Here is a 14,081-nt window from a genome sequence, read left to right as displayed (position 1 = left end):
GCAGGATAGAGTGATAAAGGGCTTGCCTGGCCACCGTTTCTGCCACCCTGATTCTGCCTATCTTTGCCGCCAAAGCCTTGATGGTTTGAAATGCTCAAAAGCCATCAGAAACACCTAGCCACGTGGTTCCTGGAAAAGCACAGTGACTGCCTTTCTCTGTGCAGAGGCTCTGTTCTGAGTTCTGTCACTGTGTCACATACTGAGATCATTTCGTCCCTGGGAATGGAATGCCCACTGTCAACCAGGGGACCACCAAAGTGCATTAGACAGCAATTCTGCCCAGCTGTTACTAAGACACACCCGTTAGGAGTCACAACACACGAGCTTCAGAATCTTCAGGCTTGTGAGGAACGCACAGCCATCAAGTTCCTGGTGTGGATAAGTAATTGAGTAGCTTGGAAAGGTGAAGAAAGACCGTTTGTATAGGTGGACAGTGGACAATGCAGCCTGCACTGTCTTCACTTTGGGGAAATGAAATATGATGGTAGAAGAGGAGCCCCCCCAACTTCTAAAGTTTCCTGCCCCTGCTGTCCCACCTTAAAATCCAGCCTTACTGGATCTGCTGGACTTTAATCCTAGCACTCAGGAGGCAGAAGCAAATGGATCTCTGATAAGTTCCAGGACAGACAGTTTGATTAGAGCTTCTCGGTCTCCGAGCATCACTTGACCTTCCCCAGGTTGCTTTCTGTGCCCTTTCTGTCAGTGGAGACCAGAGAGCATCAGTGTGTGGGACCTCCAAGTGTGCTGACTTGAACTACAGCACTGTCTGTACAATCTTGTATTCTCTCAGGCAGGCCCCCACCTCATCCCAGTTCCAAAGAGCAGTTCTACTTCAAAGGCAGCCCTTCTGCTTCTCTCTAGGATGCTCTTTGTCGGGTACAAGGGTGGCAGGATGGCAGAGCAGTCCTCATCCTCACTTGCCTATTAGTTTTCACTTGCCTGTGAAGGGTCTTGGATGCCACAGAGTGTTTCAGGGACCTGTCCTTGTGCCATTAGTTTGGTTTCATCAACAGAGGACTGGCTTGGTGCACTGAGGATGCTAAGCATACAGGATGTTCAACAGAGGATCGGCCAGCTCTGCCGAGAGAGTCTCTGGTGCTGGGTAGAGGAAGGTGAAGTGACAAGGAGTCCAACAGAATGGCCTCCTCCCCACGTGGACAGCATAGCTGCCCCCAAACTGTGCTCCTTCATAAAAGGCAGAAGGAAATAAACAGAGAAGCAAGCCCTCCTTGGAGCCACTGGACTGAGCCAGACGAGGGCCATCTGCTTAGCTTGCTGCCAGTGCTCAGGACAGTGGGGTTGAAATATGCTTCTGAGTGTGCAGACGAGGGGTGCTGCAGCTCATGGGGAGAGAATGACTCAGGGCTTCATTTTGTTCTTGCCTACAGCACTGACAGGGCTCCAGTGACCTTGCACCTGGATGGGATTGTACAAGTCCTGAACTGCCATCTCAGTGACACAGCCATTGGGATGATGACCAGGATTGCCGTTCTGAAGTGGCTCTACCATCTCTACATCAAAACTCCCCGCAAGGTAAGCTTGAACTCAGGTCCTCAGAAGGCCAGTGGTCATCTAAAGGTCTTCCTTGGCTTTTCAGGGCCTGTCCACACTCAGTGTTGGGGATATGGCCATCTAGAGAAGGCCTGACAAGCAGAAGAGTGGCAGGTGCTATGAGGTGCTGTGGGCTAGGGAGGTGATGGGGCATAACAGACCTGCAGCGTGTAGTCTGCATTGAGCCCAGGCTCTGGAGCAGGGCACTCATGAGTACCCCCTTCTCTGCTCTCCAGATGTTCCGGCACACAGACAGCCTGTTCCCTATCCTACTTCAGACGTTATCCGATGAATCTGATGAGGTAGGTCCCCAAGGCCAGCCTTCTTTATGAAACATGTTACCCTGCCTTCCTTTTAGTGAGCTGTGGGGATCTTCAGATTAGATGTGCTCGTCTGGTTGCTGTGTTCTTAAACCAAATGCAGTTAGCCTTCCAGGGAAGGCTATTTCTTCTGAAGGTCGTTTGGAACACTTGGACCAGGACATGAGTTTTTAACTTTACCTGAGTTCATTTGCCCTGGAAGGTAGTTGTGAGTGTGGCTTTGGGGTCACCCGCCTGAGGACAAGGTATGGCCCTGCCTTGCTGCCCAGACTCCTCTGTCTGATGAGGATAGCAGTGGTACCTGTGTTTGGAATGAAATGGATGTGTGTATAGGGCTGTGTGGTTGTATTGTTTCAACTGCATACCAGTTGGGCCACCCACTTAAAGTTGGTCCCAAAGCCTTGCTTCCTGGGGCCATCATGAGCTGCTAGTGTGAGAAGGAGAGGTGGCCTTCATGGAGACAGGGCACTCCAACTCACCATTACTCTACCTTCATTCTTGGCGTCATTGGTTCCAGAGTTTGGGCAGAAGTGTCTTTTCAGGGCTCCCCTGCCTCTTAGCCAAGGGGCGGGGTATGCCTGTTTCCAAGGACACAGTCCTCCATCTTCCAGATTGGTCCTTCTGGCTGTGTTTCAGATGCTGCTGGTCTAAGCTGTGATGTGGCTGTCTCCCTTTCCTGGGTTCTCATCACTGAGGGATGGTAGAGCCTTGTCCCCACATATCAGTAGACTTATGACTTGTGCAGTAGGGTCATGGGGGAGGACAGGACTAATGTTGGGAGAAGGGGACATTGCTCAACTTCCTTGGAATGACGCAGCTTGGTCTTCCCTGGGCTGTTTGTTATGAGGCTCACTTAGGGGCCTAGCAACTGTCCTGCAACCTGGATTTGCTTTCTTGAACCTGGGTTGATGAGAAAAGCCAGCAGGCAGGTATCACCCTCCTGGTCCTCTCAGGCTCTCTACATTTCCAGAAAAATCCCAAACAGATGGTCTGTGCACACCTTTGGCCCTCCTGACCACATACACCCTCTTCTCTTCCCACCCTGCTGCCCCTTGCATCTGAGACCCAGGTGGATGTGTGGCCCAGTTCTGCCTGTGAGCTAGGAGTGACTCATCAAGGAGTTCAGAGCAAAAAGAAGGGGAGAAGTCTGCTGATTGGCTCTTTCCATGGGACTTCACTGGAAGCAGCTGAGTTTTCAGTCCTTTAAATTGAGTTGTTTAATCCCATCCAGCCGCTTTTGCTTGGAATTGGCTTTTGTGTGTGGTGTGTTTAGTGGAAGCACAGGAGATACAGTCCATTAAACTGCTCTGTTCAGGTTGCGGCTGTGGAAACTCGATTTGCTGAAGTGCCAAATGTTGTCAGGGCTTTGGGGGCACATCTTGTGGGTCTCATGAGGAGAGAATTAAAGCTGATCTTGGGGACAGTTGGGGGTGGGGGCCTGTTATGAGAGAATGGCCTCTCTTTCCTGCCTCTCTCGAGGGATCTGGGGTCCTTGCTAATCACTGGTGAGTCGGGTTGTGCCGTGCTCTCATTCTTCAGCAGGATGCCGGTCCTGAATATACCTTCCTGGTCTATTTGACCTTGAGCACACACTCTGGACTTGGCAGTGGGAGTCCCTTCCTGGGCCCTCTGTAGGAGATACAGGAACTGTTTCCTGATAGGTTTTTCCAGATTTTCTAGGCATTGCTCTGCTCTGGTCACCCTGGGGCTGCCTGGGGTTCACAGACCATGCTGGACTCTGGTTGTAGATGTTAGAAAACCTCAGAGCAGTTCTGGGGGAGGGAGTAGCTCTGTTATTTCCATTTTTGCAACACACAAAACTAAGGCTTTAACTTGCCCACAACCAAGAGATGCTGGAGCCTAAACTCAAAACCAGATCTGTTTGAGGCCAAGCTCCATCCCCTTAACTATTTAACTGCCGTGCCCATATCCCCTCAAGTATAAATCCCCCTGGGGAGATGGGCACTTGGATTTTCTCCTGATTTCTCTAGAAGGATCATTGCCCTTTTCCCCCTTGTTCTGTGCAGATTCTCAGTTCAGTATGAAATGTTTTATTTTTTGAAAAAGCCCCTCGCACTTCAGCCTTAAATCCTTTGTCCTCTTTGCTTATTGATTTGAGGAAGCTCTTTGTATATTTAGGACATCTGTTTGTCATCTCTGTTGTAAATGCTTTTCTCTGTCAGTAATACTGTGATGAACCCTGTGATTTATATTCTATTTCTCGCTCTGGTTTAGAGGCACTAACCCCAGGAGACAGAGTATACCCAGGTGTTGATGATGCAAGAGCCAGGCATGGGGAAGACAGAGCTCAGAGACTTAGCTCATCCCCACGCTCTGTATTCTGCAGTCTTGTTAGCCTGTGGCCTCACTAGAGTGTCTTGACAGCCATTGTTCTTCAGTTCTGCCAGAGTGACAGATTGGTAGGCCACACCCCTCTTGTGTGCATTGTCTAGTCTTCCTTCATTCAGGATAAGTGGCTGTTTCCTCCTTTCCGCCTGCTCCTTGTAGACATTATCTGAATCCTTTTGTCAGACACAGTTTGCAGGTGTCAAATTAATATTCTTGGCACTGAAGTAAAAATCCTCTCATTAGCTACAGGTTCAATAACTTGTTTTTTTCTGAGGAATGTGACCCTGATTTCCCCAACATGGAGTGCAGGGCACATGCCCACAACTTCCTGGTGGGCCTCGGTGTTAGGATCTGTGCTTCCCGTGCCCTGAAAGTCCCAGGTGACAGCTGCTGGTTTCCTGAGAGAGCTCAACCTGAAGACGGGGTCCTCTCTACCTTCGGATAAGCTGACCCCGGGGCTTCAGGTGACCCATGCCTCCCATGTGTAGGTGCCTCGCAGCCTACATGTAAAATTCTCATGGGAGAGGGGTGGCACTCAGTCTCAGAAGAGACCTGGAAGGACCATATGTCTCCTCTGGATGAATGTGGACAGTCTGAACAGTTGGTTTCCAATCACAGGGCAGAGTTCTACCTTTGGGCTATCCTGGGTAACCTTGCATAAGGAATTTAACCTGCCTGTGACCATGAAATGAGGCTAACAAAGTTCATACCTGCCTTTTAGACAGAACACAGAGACACAGCACTCACAGACCCTGCCCACCAGTCACCTTTCATCCTTCCTAGGTTTCCCTATTGAGAAATTGGCTTTAAAAAAAAAAAAAAAAAAAACCCTGCCTGGAAGCAAGGCTTATACCCAGTGAGTCATCTTGTCCTTCAGGAACAGCCCAGGATTTGTATGGCGATTGTACTCAGTGACAGTTAAGGTAACACGCCATTTTTATTCTACTATCATCTAGCATGGCATCCCTTCCTCGTAATGTTCTCTTATTGGGTGACAATGCAGCTTGGTGGTCAGGGACACAAGTCTTAGGGTCAGGCAGTCCAGAAGTCCAGTCCTGGCTCTGCCATCTAATTGTTGGCTAGTCTGTTCCCATAAAGGAGAAATAACAAAGGCTTCTCCCTCTAGGTGTGTTGGAAGGGTTAAATGAACTCTCAAGCTACAGATGCCAAGCACAAGCCCCAGGATGCAGACAACCCCATGGTAAACAGAGGCTCCTCATTTCTGTAGAAGACCTCAGCAAAATGAGCCCCATGTCTACTCACAGCCCTCTCCCCTCAGTTTCTCCAGCCAACACCTAATCACAGGATGCCCACCTTTCTGTCGTCTTCCTGCCTATGGGGCACAGAGCAGGCTAAGGAGCCTGTGTTCCAGTAGAAAGCTAGGCAGTGGGTAATGGGGAAGTGAAGAGAGACCCTTGATGTCCTTCCTCCCCTCCCTCAACCTCCCCAGCAGCCCTGGGTTAAAGCTGGCATCCAGTGCCAGCCTCGCTTCTTAGAACCCTGACGTCAGCATGTTCCACAGTGTCTGAAACATTGCTCCTCATATTAGCTGAGGAAGCCTCCAGCTGGCTGCCTCAGGTCCAGGGAGAGAAAGAGAAAGGACATCATTGGCAGAGACTCATCAGGACCTCGGCAGCCATGGCCTACCCCCCCCCACACACACACACACCTCAGCAAATCCTCTGAGACCAGTAAGTAGGCCCTGCTGGGTCCCAGCTTACTACGGACCTGTTTTCTCAGCAGTGGGACCTGTTTGGCATACCCTGCCTCAACATCTCAGGTCCAGAAGAGATTACCAATCCAGGAGAAACTCCTTGCTTTTCTCCTCCCCTAACTTCAAAGTCACTATCAAGAGAAGTTGCTGACCAGAGCTCTAGCCAGATGGGAATGGTGCAAAAGCAGCAGGAAGAATGAGAACCACCCTTCTAGCAAATGTGTCAGGAAGCAGCAGCTGGGGTGCAGTCCTGGGCCTTTGCTGTGAGCCCATGGGGGAGGTCTAAGGGATAACTTAAGGCACCTGAGAAAGGGCTTTTTATAAAGGTGCTTAGAGTCCCCTGCAAATACAGTGATGGTCCCTGATCTAGGAGAGATCACTGCCTTTCGTGTCCTTAGCCTGTTGGGATATGACAGAAGTTCCCAGACCTGTGAGCACACCTACCTAGGCTGAGCCCTGACCAAAGCAGAATTGGGCATCCTGGAGCTGCTGGCTGTCCTCACTGGTGCACCGCTCTGCCTGTGCTGCTGGTCTCCAATTCTGGGCCTCTCGGTCCCTCACCAAAGGACTGGGCTCCAGGGTTGAGCCTGCTATGCCATGAACCCCATTTGAGGAAGGGGTTGCCCTGGCAGAAGTTGGGAAATTAAACCTGTTTTCATAGTGCTGGTCTCTGGAGAAAGAGAACAGAAAAACTGAAGAGATTCTTGGCCCTCAAGGGAGAGGGCTTGCCTAGCGGAGTTAAACTGCCAAAGACCCTTTCAGGGCTCATTTGTAACGTAAAGAACAGTGCAGGGTTTGCTAAGACAGTGCTGTTATTAATGTGGCCTCTCCTGGCAGGTGCCCACCCTAATGCCCTAAGCAGATCAGGGAGAGGCTACTTTGTTTTTGCATTTCAATTTTACATTTATTCATGTGTCTATCTGTCTGTGTCTGTGTGACAATCAGGGCATAACTTGTGGGAATCAGTTCTTTCCTAGCGCGTCTAATAAAAACCCAAAGACAGATATTGGGGTTTAACCTGAAGATCAGAAAAGCAAAACAACCAACCACTGGCTTTTACCCCTGCCTCAGTCCAAAATGGCAATCCTGCTTCCAGGAATCTCAGAATGAGACTCTGTATGAGAGCTGTCTCCTCCTGTTTTATATTCCTCTAGGGCTGGGATTAAAGGCATGTACCACTACTGCCCGGTTGATATGGCAAACTAGGTGGCTACTGGGATTAAAGGTGTGTGTCACCACTGCCTGGTCTGTAAGACTGACCAGGATGGCTGTTTTACTCTCTGATCTTCAGGCAAGCTTTATTTATTAAAATACAAATGAAATATCACTACACTTTCTTTCTACCAGGTGGGTTCCAAGATCAAATTCAGGTCATCTGGCTTGGCAAGAAGCCTCCCTCCCACTTTCCACCATCTGAGGCTACTTTAACTCAGTGTCAAGGCCAAGCAGCCCTGTTGTCGCATTGAGTCCCTTTTCTGCTCAGTACACCTAGTCACAGTTGTAGCACTTTGATCTCCCCATTATTAAGGAGTCTTGCCACTTCAGTCTGGTGAACTTGGGGCCAACTGAGCTTGGGGTTTCCTGCTTTGTTTAGTGAAAACAGGGACATTGGCATGAAATCTCCCTCAAAAAGATGTCCCAGCCAACTGCTTGCTATGAGAAGGCTATGGTCTTGTAGATTCCCAGGTAACCAGGGCTCTTCTGTCCCAAAGGGAGGGCCTTCAGTTGAAGATTAGCCATCTAGGATCTGCTTCCAAACGGGAACTTGTATTTATATAGGGGCACTTCTCTTAAAGACAACTCAAGGAGCCAGTGATGGCCCCCTCTGATAGCCTCAATGATAGCCTCCCTCAGGAACCATATGCAGTGTGCCTGTGAGGAGACAGGGCACACATAGGTCCACTGTTCCACTGCATCTGTCTACATCTGTAGCTGTGGCAGGATGCTCTGACAAAGGCAACTTAAAGGAGAAGTGACTCACATTCAAGGGTACATACAGTCCATCCTAGCAGGGTGAATGGGCAGGCGCTTGAAGCAACTGGTAACAATTAAAAAAGCAGAAAGGGATAAGTAAATGCTTGCTGCTGCACAGTTCCCTTTCTCATTATATAGTCCAGGATCCCCTGCCTAAGGAATGGCATCCAAAGTGGGCTTTCTACCTCAATTAACACAGCAAGCTAACCTCCCACAGGCAAATCCAGAGGCCTGTACCCCAAGTGATGCTAGGTTTTGTCAAAATAACAATACCAACATCTGTTTTCTCAGTAGATCTGCCCAGTAGTCCTACAATAGTTTCAGTTCTCCTGGCTTGACTTAAAAGGAGGTTCATACATAGGGAAGATAACTCACCCAAGGTCATGCAGCTAAGAGCTAGAATTGGGAACTGAGTAGATCTGATTCCAGGGATCTAAAAACCCCACACAGTCTGCTGTAAACAGGGGGCCAGCTCAGATTTGGATACAGTTCGTGTAGGACTGGTCTCTCATATTGCCCTAATAGGATTTTGTTCTTGGCTGACCTTAAGTTATGAATGTACCCTCTCCCTCTGAGCATTTGACCTTGACCTTGCTTGCTGCCTCTGAACTACTCACAGATGGGACAGGCAGTCAGTAGCTCCAGGCTCAGATCAGAAACCCTCTCTGTTCTCCATCTGGTTTTCTAAAAAGCTGAGGCCAATGACTGAGATCACCAGGGGTCTCAGAGTTCAGGAGGCCTGTGGTCCCATGCCACCCAGCTCTCCACAGGACCAGTTTTCTTCTCTGAGATGCTGGAGTTGGACTGGATTGGCCTTGGTCCTTTCCAGCTCTGACTTTGTGTGGTCCTGACTCCACTCCCCGGAATACTAATGCTGTGTGTTCAGAAGCGGACAGTCTTCCCTGAGAATGGAACTTGTTCTTCTTTCGCAGTTCCTTGCCTCAGTTTTTATTTCACTCCGGTTCTCTTTCCGTCTACTCTCCAAAACAAACAAAAACAACCTCTCCACTTCCACCTCAGTTCCACAGGTTTCTTTAAAATCAGATTATCCAATAGGTTAAAATCTTCACCCATAACAACACTAAGATAATGTCAGTAGCCAAGAGCTTAATTCTTCCAGCTAGGGGCCTACTCCCTGTGAGAAGACAGAGGGCTCAGGGTCCATGTCCGTCCGTCGTCGTCCCCCTCCCCGTAGCGCAGGGCCCTTTATCCACAGCACTGGGTGCTGTGTCTGCACTCGGACACAGCTGACCCTGCAGCTTCCTACTTCCCTCTTCTCTCCCAAGTGGCAGGCAACAGGAGCTGCCAGGCAATGAGAAGAAGACACTGGATCCTGGTCTCAATCCTGTGTCTTCCTTCTAGGAACAGCCAGACCCCCTGGCCCAACCCTTCAGCGGCTGCACCCCCACAGCCCAGCAAAAGTACCTGGAGCCACTGCTAGGAGCCTAGGGAGGATGTAGATTTTCTAAATTAGGTTGTGTCCGTCTAGAGGGCCTCTGCTCTAGATTTCACACTTTTCCCGGTCTCTTCATTAGCCACCCTAGAGGGAATGGGGAGCTCACAGTAACCATAGGAAACCTGTTCTTGTCCCACCACAAAGCCAGTTTTGTGGGCCAGAAGGCCCTGTCTGTTTGTCTATCTCGATACTTGCATAGGACAGAGGACAGACATGCAGCCAGATCTGAGGCCAGTGACTGCCCTGAGTGGAGTAGCTTGCCCTGTAGCAAGCCGCTGCCTGGCTCCCTCCTGTTGGACGGCAGAGTGGGCTGAGAAAGGCAGTGGAAAAGCAAGCTTGCTTTCTCGGGGGTAGAGCCTGCTTGGAGCAGGAAGACTAAACAGAAGGATTCAGATTGCTCCTGGGATAGGGAACTGAGTTGCTTAAAGGGTTGGGTAAACCACCTGGCCCTGCCACAGACCCCCAGTGCTCATCTCTCCTTGAACTTCTAAAGTGATCACACTTCAGGGGCCAAAGTTCAACCATTAGACTTCAAAGCCCTGCAGCACTGTCCATACCAGGCTACATCAGAATCCTCTGCAGTTTCAGAACCAGCTGCTTGGGCCTCGTTGCACATCCCCTCCGCTGCGCCCTCAGCCTGGGTCTGGTTGCCTGGGCGGCGCTGGCATTTTCAGACTCCCAAGAGACATTGTGCACATATCTGATTGGGAGCTACAACTGTGGACCAGCATAAGATCTGTGGAAGTGAGGACCCCAGCTCTCAACTCCCATGCCTCTCCATGTAGTCTGGAAGCAGTAGCCAGACCATGACCCTCTGTGCTCACCCCATGCACCACACACTGCTCCTGTCGTCTTTAGAAGTCAAGTGTTCTTCCAGACTGCGTGGTTTTTTTCCCCTCTTCTGGAAAACTGAAAGTGGCAGTTTCCTGTGGTTCACAGTAGAGGGCCACTCTCCACAGTTCAGCCAACTCTCTGGCTCTGTCACAGGCCTGGTCCCAGCACTCACCTTCATCCTCACAGCTGCCTCACAAGAGGGCTCCAGGGTTTTTTCCGTTTCACCTGAGAGGAAACTAGTTTCAAAGAACCCAGCGAAGTTGAGGAATTTATTTGGTCCAGATCTGTAGTTGGTTTCCTAAATCCCTCTGAAGCCAATGTATGATCTCTCCTTTCTTCTCCTCTACTCCACTCCCTCTCTTCCCCTCCTTCCTTCTCTCTCTCTCTCTCTCTCTCTCTTTCTCTTTCTCACCTCTCTCCCCGTTCTCCTCCCTTCCTTCTCCCTCTTTGTCCCTCTTTCTGACTGCCTCTGTCCCCAATTTACATTCTCCCACACGTTAAGACTGGGCCAGGTCCTCTCTGCCTTTATGTCCATCCACTCATAGCCCTTATCACTCTTTACAATGGCAGGTTAGCTGTGAGCTGTACGAGAAGTCTGTCCGGCCCATGGCTGCTGCTCAGAAACATTTCACAAGAAGGTTAACAAGCAAGTCGGCTGCAGAATGTGCTGGTCCCACGCAGCCCTGTCCATGTCTCAGGCCAGGTCTGTGGGAAGCTCACCAATAAACCAGGGTTAAGCAGAACTCTGGGGAGAATCAGAACCCCCACCCTCTGCTGGTTACCACAATGCACGGGCTCATCACTTGATGGCAGAGCTCTAAGGGCATGCACGTGTACCACTCTCCAGCTGCACTGAGTTCCCTAACAATCTCAGAGAATTTCCAACCCTAAGAACTAGGATCTCAGGTCAGTACGAATGAGAATGGCTGTATCAGCAGGAAGGAAGACCTGTGGGGTTAGGGAATGAGTTCAGCAGTCCACTCTCTCAGTGATCCTACCCTAGGCTACCCTTTCTTCTCTCCTGTACCCCAAGAGGGGCAACCACCAGCATCATCTACACTAACCTACACAACTAATCGGTGGGACTGACAGTAGCATAGGTACTGACTGGCCTTCGTATAGACAGTCTAGGTCTAGACACTAGGAAAGATCTCCGAAGTCCATTTGGAAAAATAAAAAAGCTGCCTAAATTTCCCTAGGATGTGTACTCAGTCAGCCAACGTTGGCTGTGAGCTGTGTATGTGTCCAGGTACAAGTTACTTTGCTTTGCCAAGACACTAAAAAGCAACCTGAGTAGTTTTCTAATAGGACAGGAAATGTGTTCACACCTAGACAGACCTTATCCACCTGAATTCTAGACTTCATTTTTTTAGGGCAGTGCTCATCTTGTTGCAGAGGGCAGGGTTCTCATGGTACCGTGTGACCACAGCTTTGCTCAGAATGCCAGCCTGCCTGCTGCTTTCTGCAGCTCCTGTTTACCTTGTGTCTAGGGCAGAGGCCTCCAGCCCCACTGCCAGCTGGTGTGGGTGCATTTCCCACTGCTCTTGGCCTTCAGTCTGGCTTCCTAGGGTGAATTCTCTGGCTGATTCCCCAAGCCCCAGGGCAGCAAGAGCCAAGTCATATGTGGTCAGGGATGGAGGAGGCCTAGCCACTGAGCTCTACCCTTATAATAAAAGGAACTAGTTCCTATGTGGGCAGAAACAGAAAGCCCAGTGTTCCTGTGAAAACCAGGCCTTGGTGCCTCTGCCTTCCTGTCAGCCTTGCTTCAGAGCATGAGGGACAACCTGACCTGGCCCAGATCACCTGTGAGACACTATAATCAGCTGTTCTGGACAGAGTCTTCAGATATTCCTTGGCACTGGCTTACACTAGCCAGAGTGCAGCGTCCAGAGTCAGAAGCTGCATCCATCTCTCTTGCCAGTACAAAGTGTGCCTCTTGGGAACATTCTTAGAGCTTCTTCCCAGCCAGCACTGGAGAGAGCACAGTTTGGGATTTTCCTGACAATAGAAAAAAGATTCCCCTTCAAAGGAGCTGGGTTCCTGAGCCAGTTGACATCTAGAGCCTCAGCTAGCGCTTGCCTACATAAACCTAGAACTTCCTAATGCTTCCTAAAGTTCAGTGGGTAGTCTTATCCATCCATCCCTTTGGTAGCAGTTATTCCAAACTATACATCATCTATTTCCTTTCCCTATGCTACAGTAGGTCAGTATCCCCTAAGTGATTGCCTGGGACTTAGAGCCAGAGTGTTGGTTGACGGCAAGAACAGGCTTCCCAGTGTGGGGACTTGAAACCGCAGTACTTGTCTGCAGCCTATAGCCTTACCAGCTGGGTCAGTGGAGCAGCCACAGTGCCTGGGAAAGACAGAAAGCCTTCCAGTCCTACATCATTTCCTGAGCTGGGCTCTAGACAGGTGTTGGAGTGATGGACACCCATTAGACCAGCAAAAGATGGGAGAAAAGCAACACAGTCCAGGAGAGGGCTGCCCTTGGCTACTAGAAAATGAGGGTGACAGATGAGAGTGTCCATGTTTATCCTATGTGGAAAATGCCATTTGCTACTATAAAGTTGTCTCCAACAAAGGTAATCATCTTAGGAATCCCTGGTTTCTCTTCTCTGCTGCCCACCCCATGGGAAATGCGAAGCCCCTTTCCTGCAACTGCTGAGGCTTCCCTCAGAGACACTTTGGCAGATGCTGTCTGTATTCACTGTCTTCAACCTTGGCCCTTGCACCCCACCAAGGAGTCAAGGCAGCACATTGCACTCCAGAACCAGGGACCAGCTGATGGCCCTCCCCACCCCCTTCCACTGCCATGGTAACAGCAGGAGCTCCTGCTCCTGCAGAATATTGCTTTCTTATAACCTCCCTCCCCCTCCCCTCTTCTTTCTCTCACACAAAAAGAAAGCACAAGTGTTTTATATTCATTTTGCAAAAATGCTGTGTAGCGCATACTAATTGGTGTGGCTTCCTCCTGCTTTCTTTGAGCTAGTCCCCATCCTCAGAGCCAGGACTCTAGGCCAACCATGGGCATGGACCCAGGCAGCCTGCTCACTGGCAGGAGAACTGGATCTGGGTTTCTGGGGGCGGAGCAAAACTGGCCACATGTCTGTGGCTCTGGGGCCTTTCCTTCTGGCCTTGTGAGGTCCTTGAGCAAGGATCCCTTGTCTCACAGCTTCCTACCCACACTCCAAAGATTGCAGGGTCTCCAGGGAAGTGTAGAACACCACAACCCTGGCTGGGCACAGAGACCCAAAGCCAGTTCTGACAGGAAGAGAGGACCTCTACTGTCTCTGCTGTCTCTCTCAGAGCCCCTGTTGACAAGACCATAGCACTCCTCCCTGGGCCAGATCTTTATTTTGATTGTTGCTTCAAAGCCCAAGATCCACATTGGGATTATGAGTCAGCTGAGAAACCGCTAGCAGTGGGATTTGATCACAAGAGCTAATGTCAGAGAGCTACTATATAGTCCCACAGTAGCTCCCCAATATCCACTGTCTGTAAGTCTTTCCTTGCTGTCCATTCAAGCAGCCCCTTCCCTTCTTCAATTCTGTACTATATAAGGGGCAGGAAGGGTCAGTTCATTGTGTGTGCACCTGTGCATGTATGGTGTCCCAGGCAGGGCTATGGGCTTTTTGCCAGTCTCTAGGACCAGAAACAAATAATTTGCTTTGTAAGCACAGGAGGAGTGGCGGGGATCACCAGAGGAACCTGTAGACAACATTTCCGGCTTTAATTGTGCAATTGAAGTGTAATTTGCATTCATTTGCCATTTGATGTTAAGCTTTCTAAAATAAGAGAGTTCTGAATGCAAAATGTGCAGCCTTTCTGGCTCTGCTTTCCTGTCCAGTGGGCAGGAGGTAATAATGCAGAGATGGATGGTGTAC

At 49.9% G+C, this 14,081-nt stretch overlaps 1 protein-coding gene across 2 annotated transcripts in view; it reads left to right on the top strand.

The window, feature by feature from the left end:
• The window catches only part of Vac14 (VAC14 component of PIKFYVE complex), a 109,299-nt gene that overhangs the window by 38,839 nt on the left and 56,379 nt on the right, over positions 1-14,081 (top strand). For both annotated transcript variants that reach the window (XM_085681723.2, XM_048437265.3), the window contains exons 11-12: positions 1,389-1,533; positions 1,788-1,853. In XM_085681723.2, the coding sequence (XP_085537849.2) occupies positions 1,389-1,533; positions 1,788-1,853 (211 nt within the window). The remainder of the gene's footprint in view (positions 1-1,388; positions 1,534-1,787; positions 1,854-14,081) is intronic.

The sequence above is a fragment of the Myodes glareolus genome, chromosome 22 (assembly GCF_982192425.1).
Source record: "Myodes glareolus chromosome 22, mMyoGla1.1, whole genome shotgun sequence".
NCBI classification, from domain to species: Eukaryota; Metazoa; Chordata; class Mammalia; order Rodentia; family Cricetidae; genus Myodes; species Myodes glareolus.
The sequence above is the reverse complement of the archived record's forward strand: the minus strand, read 5'-3'. Positions and strand labels throughout refer to the sequence as shown.